The sequence below is a fragment of the Theileria parva genome, chromosome 1 (genome assembly GCF_000165365.1).
Source record: "Theileria parva strain Muguga chromosome 1, complete sequence, whole genome shotgun sequence".
NCBI lineage: Eukaryota > Apicomplexa > Aconoidasida > Piroplasmida > Theileriidae > Theileria > Theileria parva.
This window is the reverse complement of record NC_007344.1, coordinates 1,368,021-1,381,288: the sequence shown is the minus strand read 5'-3', so window position 1 is coordinate 1,381,288 and position 13,268 is coordinate 1,368,021. Positions and strand designations below refer to the sequence as shown.

At 34.1% G+C, this 13,268-nt stretch overlaps 6 protein-coding genes across 6 annotated transcripts; 2 read left to right on the top strand and 4 right to left on the bottom strand.

The window, feature by feature from the left end:
- The first annotated feature begins 64 nt into the window (after positions 1-64).
- Positions 65-1,430, top strand: TpMuguga_01g00659 (Glycerophosphoryl diester phosphodiesterase family protein). The gene has a single exon (XM_761087.2). The coding sequence runs from the start codon at positions 365-367 to the stop codon at positions 1,409-1,411; it is 1,047 nt and encodes a 348-aa protein (XP_766180.1). The 5' UTR covers positions 65-364; the 3' UTR covers positions 1,412-1,430.
- Positions 1,431-1,588: 158 nt separating this feature from the next.
- On the bottom strand, positions 1,589-5,519 carry TpMuguga_01g00658 (Dynamin family protein). Its single transcript, XM_761086.2, has 2 exons — positions 4,811-5,519; positions 1,589-4,721 (listed from the first exon to the last, which is right to left on the bottom strand). The coding sequence occupies exons 1-2, from the start codon at positions 5,145-5,147 to the stop codon at positions 1,603-1,605; spliced, it is 3,456 nt and encodes a 1,151-aa protein (XP_766179.1). The 5' UTR covers positions 5,148-5,519; the 3' UTR covers positions 1,589-1,602.
- Positions 5,520-5,562: 43 nt separating this feature from the next.
- Positions 5,563-6,182, top strand: TpMuguga_01g02535 (putative integral membrane protein). Its single transcript, XM_061305240.1, has 3 exons — positions 5,563-5,831; positions 5,978-6,045; positions 6,078-6,182. The coding sequence occupies exons 1-3, from the start codon at positions 5,693-5,695 to the stop codon at positions 6,165-6,167; spliced, it is 297 nt and encodes a 98-aa protein (XP_061161987.1). The 5' UTR covers positions 5,563-5,692; the 3' UTR covers positions 6,168-6,182.
- Positions 6,183-6,257: 75 nt separating this feature from the next.
- Positions 6,258-7,803, bottom strand: Bdh1 (short chain dehydrogenase family protein; the record flags this gene model as incomplete). The annotated part of the gene is made up of 3 exons (XM_761085.2): positions 6,258-6,519; positions 6,625-7,015; positions 7,108-7,608. 3 exons carry the CDS (start codon positions 7,606-7,608, stop codon positions 6,278-6,280), a joined length of 1,134 nt encoding a protein of 377 aa, XP_766178.1. The 3' UTR covers positions 6,258-6,277.
- Positions 7,683-10,520, bottom strand: TpMuguga_01g00656 (uncharacterized protein; the record flags this gene model as incomplete). Its single annotated transcript, XM_761084.1, has 1 exon — positions 7,683-10,520. The coding sequence occupies one exon, from the start codon at positions 10,518-10,520 to the stop codon at positions 7,683-7,685; it is 2,838 nt and encodes a 945-aa protein (XP_766177.1).
- Positions 10,521-10,698: 178 nt separating this feature from the next.
- Positions 10,699-13,176, bottom strand: syvn1 (Ring finger domain protein; the record flags this gene model as incomplete). Its single annotated transcript, XM_761083.2, has 10 exons — positions 12,993-13,176; positions 12,829-12,921; positions 12,575-12,745; positions 12,395-12,544; positions 12,239-12,317; positions 12,101-12,174; positions 11,997-12,068; positions 11,863-11,936; positions 11,637-11,809; positions 10,705-11,537 (listed from the first exon to the last, which is right to left on the bottom strand). Exons 1-10 carry the CDS (start codon positions 13,128-13,130, stop codon positions 10,705-10,707), a joined length of 1,857 nt encoding a protein of 618 aa, XP_766176.1. The 5' UTR covers positions 13,131-13,176.
- Between the last annotated feature and the right edge of the window lie 92 nt (positions 13,177-13,268).

The following is a 13,268-nucleotide window of genomic DNA, read 5'->3' as shown; positions in this document are numbered from 1 at the left end:
GGTCTAGGGTCTAGATTTTATATTTTGTGGTACACATATCTGGTGCAAATTCCAAATCTATCTATTTACACAATCAAACTATTTTTGGTGTTATTTTATTTATAATTTATTTGTCTTCTCTTTTTAACACTCTTTTACTCCTATGTCGAGTTATAACTAAAATTTAATTTTTGTTTCTACCTTTACTTCTTTCTTAATCAATATTATTGTCTGTTATACCCAGAATTTACTTTCTTTCGTCATAAATAACCGTAAATTTCATTTTTTAGACCCTTAATTTCCAATCAATCTCCCTTCTCTCCAAATAAACCACAATTTAAAAATAAGATAAAATTTTAAAAACACTTGTTTATCTGAAATCAACATGGTAAGGACTGAAGTGTATGGACATCGTGGCATGGGCTGTAGCACAGTTTTAACCTTCGCCTCATACCCTGAAAACAGTTTATCAGCTTTTGAAAAGGCTTTGGAGGCGGGTGCTGACGGTTTTGAGTTTGATCTTTTCTTAACTGATTATGGCGAAGTCGTCGTTTGTCACGGTATGGAACCCTACGGTGCAGCCTGTCTGAACCTTTTATTATATGAAAATGGTAAATTATCAACATTCCCTCCAGATCTTTCTGTTCAGAATCTCACTGTTTCACACCTGAATGTTGTGCTCAAAGCTCCCTGGACTCTTCCAGGCCTTAATTCTCGAGATTCCGTTTCTGAATACTCAAAGAAACTGAGTGAATCTGAAAAGCGTGATTTGCTACAAAAGTATTTGCAAGAAGCTAAAGGATACAAACCTGTTAACGGCACTGATTATGAGCGCCTTCCAACCTTGGAAGATGTTTTCAATAAATTCGGTTCCAAGGTAAAATATAACCTTGAACTTAAAGGTACAAAGGTACAGTTATCTGAAGAGGTTTTAAAACTTCTTGAGAAGTATAGACATTTGGATGTGTTCATCTCCTCTTTCATGTGGATCCCGCCGCCGCTAAATCCAAGCTCTAAATTTTACCATAATGAGAATGAAAATAATCCCAACAAATCACCAGCTGACCTACTTCTCCCTCTTGTTGGTAACCACTTAAATGTTCCTTTAGCTTTGTTATTTGATACGGTATCCTCATTACCTTCGGTGCCTAGAGTATTAGAGTTTGTTAAGAAGTACAAGGCTTCGTCTGTAAACGTTGCAGACTCGTTCTGGTTAAATGAACTCCCGGTTTTAGGCCTTGAGGAAAAGAGAGAAATGGCTCTAGAGAGGTTTGTTAAGGAAATGCATGCTAATGGAGTTAAGGTATTAACTTACTCAACTGAGCCATTTGATAACAAAGATAATGTAAAGTTGTATTTTGAATACAAAGTTGATCGTGTGTGTCCAAATGACGTTCACACATTCGTTACCTTTTCAAAATCATTCCTTTAATTTTTTATACATACCCAAATATATAATACACCAATGAATATATAATTTATGTAGTGGTTTGTAATGTGTAGTATACCAATATACTAGTAATAAAGTTATACTATAATGTACTAATATGAATATACACAATAATACAGTGAAGTGAAATATAGTATAAAATGATACATACAAATATAATATAGTATAATATATTACAGGGTGAGGTGTGATAGGAAGTTAACAACCTCTTCATTGTGTGCATGATGTTTGAATTTGGTAATTCCCTCAAGGGCGTATGTTACGTATTCCAAAATTCTCTTGGTTTTGTTGTACTTTTCGACAAACCTGTCGAACTTGACATTCAAGTCATAGTCGTTGGACAACTTTGCGTTATTCTTGGGCACCAAGTTACCGTCGACCAGCTCGTACAAGATATTGCTCTGCAGAAACTCCTCAAACTCGGCCTCGAGTTTAATTGCAGGGTCCTCATTTATCACCTGTTTACGCTCAAGAACGTTTTTGATAAAGTGGGAGTAAAGCTTGGAGGTAAGTGGAGATGAGAGGAGCATCTTGGTGGCCCAGAACTGGACCTTGACCTCCTCATAAATCAACTCGATGGAGTTCTTGGTGTCTCCCTTTTCAAATAAATCGTTCATTGCCAGTCTCCTCTTCCTAATGGCCATGTTCTCCTTAACGTTATTCAAAAACTCCTGCATGTGGCCTCTGTACTTGTTCGTGTTGATGAAGTACTTCTCAAACTCGTTGCAGCTGTCAAAGATGTCAACTGCCACGTCGAACTGGATTGAATAGGTCTGTTCAAGGATCAAGTTTTTCATGTCATTGCTGCACTCAAGCGCCTTCTGTCTGCAGAACTCCTCTGACAATTGGTCAATTTGTTCTTGGAAGTGAAGACTTTCCGACAGGCCCAACAACGAGTGGTCGAGGTCGTTAATTCTGATGCAGCGGAACACTTCTTCTAGTGAGGCTCTGAGAACACGTCTCAGTGCTGCTGCACAAGCACAAGCACTGAGTCTTGAAGCGTGAAGTAAGGTGCCTCTTACGTTACTCTGGACTAAATCGGCAACCAGTGGTTCCCAGTCAGCCCTATCCACAACGTGATGAATACTTCTCAACATTTGGTACAAAACTCCACTGGTATATACATGTTCTGGCTCCATGTGCTTAATGTGGAACTTGAGCCAGTGACTGATGTTAGTGAAGGCCAGCTGGTTCAGCAAATTACTATCTGCATGTTCTCCACTGACCATCTCCAGCGCGCTATTGTAATAGGGCATTGAAGTTCTGTCCTCGAGGTATATTTCACTGCAGTTTGTAAAGTACAAGTAACGGTCATTGGTCGTTCTGTCTGGCTTATCAACTGATTTGTCCAACTTTTCAGTGGACTTGTCAGACTTATCTGAGGAGCCACGGTCAATCTTGTCAAACTTATCCATGCGGTCCATTTTATCAAGTTTGGTCTTGTACTTCTTCTCGTCCTTCTTGTCCATAGCACTGGTTTCCATGTTATATTCAACTGAGTTGGAGTGTTGTGCCGTACCAGTGTTCACACTATCGCCGTACGAGTTAAGATTGTCGGATGGGTATCCTGAGGGGCCGGTGGGTGCACCTGAATCGTCCAGGTATCTGAATGAGATCTGTTTATTGGCGATATCAACTTCGCGGTAATTTGACTTCTGGATGAGTATTTCTGGCGGAAGTCTATCAATCACTATTGGTCTCACCAGAACCCAACCTGTTGATGCTTGGGTCTTATGCCAGGCATACAGTGGGACTTGCAACCTTTCCAAGGATACACTTGGTAGTGGTGTTAGAAGCACAAGCTTGTTACGGTCAATATTCTTGTGCAAACTTGTTTCGACTCCGTTGTTTATTTGGATAAACTCAACGTTAATTGATTCATCTGACGAGTATTCTTTGTTGAGGAGGTCAAATGTTATGTCACTATTGCTAGTAGTTGAGGTGCTGAGGTTAGTTCGTGATGGTGGCTCTATGAGGCCAAACATGTGTGAATTGATTTTAGAGGTGAAGTAACGTACGTAACGACCCGGTTTAATGGAGTCCATCATTGTCAACTTCTTTTTGTACAGTATTTCTGTGCGCTTGGTTATCTTGGCGTAGAACTCAGGGTCATACATCTCAGGCATTGGGAACAAGTTCAAGGCCAATTCATGTCCGTCTTGCAGGTTATCTTGCAAATTACCTCCGTAGTTTTTAAGGAACTGTTCAGCAGGTATTGGCAACTTCATTATTGTGTAGTTACCTGTTATCATGTTGTGCACCACTTCTATCAACTGGCGTATAAACTGTTTAATGCTTTCTCTGAGTGTTTGGGGTGAAAACCTGTTCAGTTTCCCTTCCATGACTGCGATTTGTCTCTCTAACTCTATCTTCTTTCTCACTAGTCTGCGTTCCAGGTTATTAAGTTGGTTGTTCATTAGGTGCTGGAACTTGTAATTTAGTGTTTTCAAGAAAGAGTCAATGCTGAAAATGTTAAAGAGCTCATCGCGTAGACGGTTTGCCTCTTCAGTATTAAGTGATGCTCCATTGAAAGAGTTTATCAGAAGGTCGTATATTTGGCGTTGGGATGATGAAATTTGTGCCTTCATCTCATCTCTGTTGCTAAGGAAATCGCCACTCTCTTTTGCCTGGATTGATAGGGAGAACAATTCAAGGAGGTGCAAGGGGAGCATTTGGCCTTTAGAATCAATTACTCCTCTTTTATATACTCTTTCAACCAGTTCTTCGTGGGTTTTGATATCTGTTTTCTCGTTAATCAAGAATTCCTTTGCTCTGGTACCTACGACCATTGTCTGTTGTGGAGTTAGGCCCAGTCCTGCTGGTGCAGATGATGTTATAAACTCCTTCAACGACCATGGCCAGTTACTAGGATCATCACTGGCCTTTTTCACTAGAATGTAAAGGTCATTTGGGTTATTTGAGACATAGTTCCTCACAACGTTTCTGGTCAGTTCAGCTCCTACTTTCGAGTCATCTTTAATACCTGGGAGATCAACGAAGATGGCGTAGAGTGCATTTGGCACATACACTTCAACTTCCAGTTCGTCGGATAATATTGTCTGACCTAGCGATTGCATATGGACTCTCATTGCGTCTTGAACCTCGTGAATTGTCATGAAACGTCCATTAAATCTGCAAACTATCGAGTTTGCCTCATTTAACAGGATTTCTTCACCGGTTTTACCCAGTTTTACATCCATTAACATAGCTTCAGAGCTCAGTGAGTCATTAGATCCATCGGTTGAGTCCTTATATCCCAATTTGGCACCTTTATCCTTTCCTCCTTGTTTTTCTACAACATTTTATGGCCATTTCAGTAAAATATATAACTAGTATGTTTAATGCAAATCTTAATCTTTATATGTATAAATATGTTCTTACCTTCTAGGAGTGACTGCTTAATACTGTTTAGTGTTGTGAGTGGCTTCATGATGATTGATACTGGCTGCTTGGTGCCTGTATCAGTACTTGAGTAGCCTATTGGTCCTCCCATAATGAAGTCGAGGAGGGTGGTTTTACCCATCGACTGCTGGCCGAATACCACCAGTCGAGGAACCTCTGCCTCAAGGCCTCCCAGCTTCATCAGCTGGTAGCAGTGAATGTACATTGACTTTACGTCTGTGAGTGACTTTATCACTTCCAGATGCTGCTTTGCTAAAGCTATGCATTCTGTGGATATGTCAGTCAGATCTTCTAATTTAGGACGGCGATTCAGCATTTTTTACCAACTATTTTACTTTAAAATTATTTTAAAAATTTGATAAATGTTATCTTTACTTTTTACCCAATTTTACTACTATTTTACAGGTTTAAAATATTTTAAAATTATTGGATGGAATTACCAATTTAACAAAGTATTAAAATTCATTTAGAAATTGGTGAATGTAATGAAAAATTGTGAAATTTTATTTAAAATGTTCAGATTCGAAAAAAAGTGAGAAATGAAGTGTATCTTGATCAAATGTTCCGGCAGAAAATAAGGGGTGGTTAAGAAGGAGAAGTTAGTTTAGATTAAAATATGAGTGGACAAAGTGGGTTCCATTTCAAATTATGAAATTATTTGAAATATATGATATAATTTGTTTAAAATTATTCTGAACTAACTCTAATATTCTCTCGCCATTCCCCATACCTTTGCATTATTTTTTAGATACTGCAAATTTTCGTGAGAAAATCGTCAGTTATCGTGAATTTATAATAGTTGAATATATATTGAGTGGATTTAAATGGTGAATTTGTGATTTATTGAGTGGATTCTGTAAAATGGGTAGTGGGCCCAGATTCGAACTATTTAAGGCTTTAGGCATAAATTATTATGGATTCCATGTTAAAAAAAATAAAATTTACGATTACCTTTCATTTGGAGTTTGTTCTGTGTTGATCGGCACCACTATATACTTAGGTACTTCTATATTTACTATATTTACTATCTGGCATGAATCTCACATTTCCTCTCATATATACGCTTTTTGCTAATTATTTCGTTAAGAATACAACATGCTCTTTTATTCCTATTTATTCCACCTATATGTGTATATTGAATGTTAGGAGTAACTTTTGTGTATAATTGGCGACAGTCGATGATTTTGCTTCGGTATCATCACGCGAAACTCGAAGTAAATTTTTTTAACTTAATTTTCCTTTTCAGGTTGAACGTGCTAAATATATCGAGCAAATTAAAATCGCAAGAGAAAATGGTTTATTGCCGCCAAGAACTGATTTAAACCTTAAGAAGTGATTTTTTAGCCTTGTATGCTACATTCCATATGCATGTGTTAATTATATACTGTAAATCCTGCTCTATTTATTCTTTTTACTCATTGATCACTGAGTATATACTACATTAACTTATTTAAGAACGAGTCGTATCAGTTTAGTGAGGAGGGGAAGTGAGGTGTAGATGTGTTCAAAGTTGAGTAAAATAAGTTTAGCGATCTTAATGTAAAGCGATTTTGGGAACAATTTCATCAGTTTGAACAGAAATGTTCCCGATGTGCTTCTGTAATATCTCCTTGGTCTCTTACTCTCCAGTGCCTTCAGTACTGTTTTTACAACTCCTTTACTACTTGACCCCAATTTCTTCAAAATCTCTACTCATTTAATTTAAATATGGAGTAGTTTTAGATTTAATAGTGTTAATTTGAATATAGAGTAATTTGTTATTACTAGTGTTAGCTATATGACTAATAAGGTACTCATTCCATTCTTCAACCTATGTGTATCGTTGAGCCTATACTCCTTATTCAACTTAAAGTCGTAATCGAAGAGGCAGGTATCTGATAGGGCGCCTGGTGCAACGGTTACAGTGGCGATGTTAGTTCCTTCCAACTCATGCATTAGAGATTCGTGGAATCCTCGAAGTGCGAACTTTGAAGAAACATACGAACTCTGACCAGGAACTCCAGTCTCATCCACAACACTTGTGATGAAAATTATTCTGGCAAAGCCTTCATATCTAGCCAAAAATGGAAGCAATCGAAGTGAAACTCGAACTGAGCCCATCAGATTTGTTTCCATCACCAACTTCCAACGTTCTAATTCCTCCTCTACCTCACTTTCAATCAACTTATCACCATTCCAGCATTCCTATATTAATTATAAATAATAGTAATATATAGTTAGTGGTATTTAGTTAATAGTATATGGTTAGTGTGTAAGTATAAATGTGTAAAAATAACTTTGAGTGATGAGAATCTCCAAATTCCTGAATTGTTAATTAGAGAATAAAGGCTTGGGATTTGTTTAGTATCGATTAATTCTTTGACTAAAGATGACAATTCCTTAACGGATTCCTCACTAGTCACATCCAATCTCATTATCATTCCTCGATTACCCATTCTATACACGTTCCTCTTAGTATTAATTGAGTTTAAGTGTTCATTAAGATTCCCAGTATCATCTTTCTTTTGACCAATAATATGATCAAGATTGTCAGATTCGTGGTTATTCACGATATCCATGGAATCTTTGGTTGAATCAGATCTATTGGAAGGGTATGAAGATACATCTCCAGAACTAAATACTGATTTGTACAGCTTTTTAACCTTTTTAATCCCTTGTTTAGTATAACATCCTGCGATTACAAAGTAATTTTTCCTTAATAAGGCGGAACAAATCCCATATCCGATCCCACTATCGCAACCCGTTACTACTACAGCTTTAATATTGTTCATTCTCATTAAATGAAGACAGAAAGATGCTATAATTACATATATATGTTACACCAATGTTACATAGATTTCAATGTGTAAGATCACTGAAACAGAAAATTAATGTTAAAGCTGTTAAAACAATGAGACAATAATTTTACTAAAAGTACAATATTAGGAATAATAAAGAAGGCTGGGGGATTTTGTAATTTCTTTGATTTTATCAGCATATTATCCCCATCCCTGATGTGGTTGTCACAGACTACCATTTGCTGTACATAATTACTCGGCTTAATGTACGATCTAGGCACGAATTTCTTTATTTTGAGGTTTAAATATATTTTAAAGTATTTTCTCTGGAACTGGTTGGACACTTCGTACTTGTAATAATACACCTCAAATATGTCCAAAGATCTAACAAAACTTATTCCTTGTTTTACATTTTCTCCTGCTTTTATTCTTATGCTAAGATCGAACTTCTGTTTAGACAGCTGATTTTCAACAATATTGGAGTGTTTATCCCTTGAATTTGCCGAGTTTTCCAAATTTTCTCCACTCGGTAATAATTGTCTATTCAAATGATTTAATAATGATTTACACTGTTTGATTTGCTGACTATTGAAGTTATGCTTATCTTTATCAAGATTCCATATTATTTGTTTGAATGCTGTGAATGAACTCACACTCTCATTCTCCTCGTAATACTCCAATACTAGCCTTTTAACCACAGAGTTATTATCAATTTTCAAATACTTTGCAAAGAAGATCTTAGTCAATTTTATGCAGTTTATAAAGCTTTTGTCCCTCATTATTACACTTTTACACCTTTCATTAAGTATATACTCTTCGTAAGCCTCACTGTCTTCTCTGTATATCATCAGTTTATATACATATCCTCCAAACTCTATGTAATACTCTAAATTCTCAGGTGTGTAATTATTCTTACTATTAACTGAACTGTTTGCTAACTTAGTAGTTTTAGTAGATTTGCCCCCTCCCAAGATTTGGTATTGAATATGATAGTGACGTTTAAGAAGACTGATCAGGTATGCAAGGAGTGCTGTATTGATATAACTAGCTGTTTTGGGGTTTCTTAAATTCGGGTCATTTCCCCATTTTATCAGCAGGATTATACTGTTATCCAAAGAGTTTTTATCAAATGTGTCAGTATCCGGTATGTCATACAAGTTCAGATACGAATAGGAATCACTGAGGGGGTATATATTGAGTACATTAATTGGCAATTGCAACGACATAATAATGTCAACAAGGTTGTTAGTGTTAACTATCAAGTTCTTTTGAGTTTCAGTAATTAGAGGATACTTTATATTCAAGTTGTTGGTATTCAAATTTACTTTTATTTTCAACTTTTTCACTATAAACCCCAAAAGTTCTTTAATTATGTTGCTTCTATAACTAAACAACTTTTCCTCTTTCCCACCACCATTCTCCATAACATTTTCAAATAGGGTAAGATACGATAATATATTGTTGGACTTAATGAGTTTATAGTTATTATTGAAAAAATGTTGAAAAAATGATAATTTCCCAACCTCTTCAGTCAAATCTATCCTGCTGTTCATTTCTCCATTCTCATTTACTACAAAGTATAATACACTAATTCCATCGGTTCCGTCACTTTCCTCACCCTTATCAGTAATACATGCTGTGGGACTAAGTATAAAACTGTGCAACAGTGTTAGATTATAATTTAAACCATAATTTAACAGAAATCTTAGCTGATTAGTGAAATCTACTATTTGAGTCGAATTACACTTGAAAGAAAGAAAATGGTCATAAAAATTACACAGCAGCGGACGCCTTAAAAACAGCTTATTTAATTTTTCATCCTTGGTTAAAGCAGCAGAATTTAAAACATTAAGAGTTAAAGAAACAAAATGCCTCAGTCTGTCATAGGAAAGTTCAATATGACGTAATAAATTTAATTCAGTGTATTTCTCTATCCTCATTACTAACCTGTTATTATACATATTCACTTCATTGTTATAATACCTTTTAGACTCCTCTTCTTGTATATCTATTATGGCTTCTCTTTGTTCAGTATGAGCGCTAAATTGTTTACTCGTAACCGGCGTATTAGACTTAGTATTATCCAAGTTTGATAAATAAAACAAGTTAATTTTGTCATGATTATTGAAGAAATTAAGTAAATTGGTGAACAGAAGAATCGTTTTAATATTGTTGGAGTAGTTGTTAATAGTACACAGATGCGTTAAAATTAGGTTTATTAGGTATCCGTTTATATCATTGTTACATGTATAGTCCGACTCACCATCAAATGAATCAGTTGAAAGGTTGATTTTATTGAAAAATAACAACTTGAATAAAACTATGGTATTTGAAATATTTGGGTATTCTTGATTAATTTGATCAAATTTCTCTAAAATAAACTCGTTTACATTGACTTTTCTATTCTTTCCAAATTTCACATTTGTAAAAAAGAGCTTAATTTTATACAAAGTTTTCTGTGATTTTTTATCGTAAAATGATAAAATTATCACACTGTTTAATAAATTGTTATTTATGTTTATTATTCTCGTAACAAACAGCTTTATTCCCAAATCGTTTTCAACACATTGAGCAAAGCTTGTACTATCATCCTTAAATTTATTCTTAAAAAATTCTAAAACTTTGTCGAAATCATTTTTCTGGTGTAATTTTAGCAGAAAATCCACATTAACGTTGTTTTTGAGAATATAGTCATAGCGATATCCACCGAAGGTGTCGTAAGATTCTAGCAATTTATCCTTAACCAGATTTTCTAATAATGTTTTAAAATCTTCCAAAATATCTTTTAAATTTTGTGAAGCTTTCGATTTAGGATTGTTTAAATCTAACTTATATTTTTTTACTAATTTCAATACATCCTCCTCAGTCACCAATTCCACATCAATAATATTATCTAACTTTCTCTTCTTCATCCTTCTTTACAATATTATACATAATACACTTGTATACTATTATAATAAATTATTAATCATTATTATTACATTGTCGCATTATAAATTATTAACATCAACCACATAACAAACACTATGTTAGATTATCTCCATATTATACAATTTAACACACATCACAATCTATATACTGTATAATATAAATACTTTAAACAATATTAACAATATTTTGGAATAATGAAATGTTATTTGAAAAGGCCTTAAAATTAAAATGGTAGTTCTTCTTACACATCTTCAGCAGTAACAAATGATAATCCTTACTTAAAATTAATTTCTTCACGTGTAATTTTTTTATTTCAGGCTCATACGAGGGTTTGTTGGATGTTGACCCCGAATTGTTAGAATCCAAACCTTCGTTTGAACTCTGAGAACTAGTTAAAAACTGTTTCGTCAACAAATTTGTTGAGAGGTAGAGGAACGAGAGAACATATAACAACTTGTTATATAGAGCATTTAAATCATCACGGGAACTTGTCATTATTGCCGTATTTAACCAACTGAACAGCTCCTGAACATTGTCCTTCGGCAAGTTATTAGCAGTGCCATCGCTACCATCAACACCACTGGAATTGTCTGATGCGGTGTTATCCGTTTCTGTGTCGGAATTACACATAATAAGGTAGTAATTTGAGAAATAGTACTTCTTCATTACGTTGATCATGCCAATTCTTAACATCAAACTGTTTCCATCCGGAGCTTTTTTATCTTCAGTTAAATTCTCCCTTAAATTATCATTCGTTTCATTCGTAGAGGTTGACAATTTGACAAACTCGTGAGTCACACTATTGTACAAATAATATTCCAAATGTCTCGATTGCGTTGTTTTCAACGTGACGTTGTAGTGTAGTAGGTTCGTTTTCAAATTTTTAATCATCTTCGACGCCTTTTTAACCAACGACTTCATCTTGTTCAACACGAATATTTCTATATTATACAGAACGTTGTCCAGCACTTGTATGCTCATATTTATGGTTATGGCATCTGAACATAACAATTAGTTTTTTACATATTTATAATTGTTTATATATTTATAATTGTTTATATATTTATAATTGTTTATACGAATGTATAATAGAATACTTGAGTTGTAAATAAGTTTCCTGCAGCTTGGACAGTTGTTATGTTGGAAGAGCCATGATTTTAGGCAGTTCAGATGAAACACGTGCCCGCACTCCAGTTTTCTGCTATTGACTGTGATAACGTCGCGGCATATTATACAGTTCAAATTCTTCTCATCATCCGCACACTTGTATCTAAATCCAATGTTAGTTACATAAATTTAGTGGTAAAATATCTATAGGATTACTTGGTGTAGAGTAGTTTTGAAATTTTCCGATATTCAATTAACATTTTAATACGATTGAATAGGTTTTTCGAGACCTAAGACAAATTACAGTTAATATAAAGTATATTCTAAAATCCTGTTTATCTAATTCTTACATGAATAATATCTATAATCATGTAGATCGGAATGTTGATAGGGTTGTTGATGAAGAAGACGATCATAAAAACCTGAAAATTAATCTTCAAGCATAAAAACTTACGGTGAATATTAGCAGTGATAATATGTCATGCAATAATTCAATATAAAAGAGTATGATCATTTTGTTTATGAGCCCTATATAATATTCATTTATATGTACTTAAAATCGATAACACAACTGTAAACTAATGAACGGTACCATTCGACTGATATAAATCAAAGAGGTTGATAATGAATTTGAACGTTGAAAATAACAAATTTATGAACATTCCCAGTAACTACACAATTTTAAACATTTATTCATTTATCTGAGATGAATAACTAATTCTAAATAATAATTCTGCTTTAAAAATACCTCGAAAAGAACCCAAAGAGTGAAAGTATTTTTATTATTTAAATTTATGAAAAATAAGTTGAGCAGGAAGCAGTTAATTAGGCTCAAAACATAAATAAAGGAGCAAATCCGGAAGATTTTCATAAATTTTGGTATATCAATTTCGAACATCTAAAGTAACATTAGATATTGCGAACTTACATGAGATAAACGTATGTTCAGTATGATATGAAATGACTTTAAGGAGGTGAGTAAGGTGATACACTTGACAAGGTCCGACATTAACACTTCTTTACCGTTAAATCTAGGCTTACTCAGTATTAAAAACAAAACGGTGTCCATTATATAATTCCTTATATTCTCAATTAATTCCTGTATATACATGTTTTCGGACTAGTAGTATATATAGAGGTGATGTAACTGAAACTAATATCAGTTAGTAAAAAAGAAGATACCTCAGATTCTAGTTGTGTTAGAGTTCCTAGGAAGATGAAAATTGGTATTTTACAACAGTAAATATACAACATTAAGCAATAATTGTACAAAATCTAAAAAAATCATCATTTGGAGTTCATAGAATAATAATAAAGCCAAATTAAAAAAATATATGAGAACTTACTGCTAGGCAGGTTTTATTTGATAAAAATCTCGTAATAATATCGTAAAATCCGTTAACGGTAGTAGAGATATGACCGATAGAACAGGCCAATAGTAAATGACTTACTATAGCGTATCTACAGAGCATATCTTCCAGCATTTTCAAATTAATAATTTTTTAAAATGGCAGTATTATTTGTTTCGGCATTATTAAAATATAAAAAATACTATTATTAGTGACATTCTACACCCTACAAACTTTTCTGATTTTCTACCAAATTTATTGTATAATTTTAAG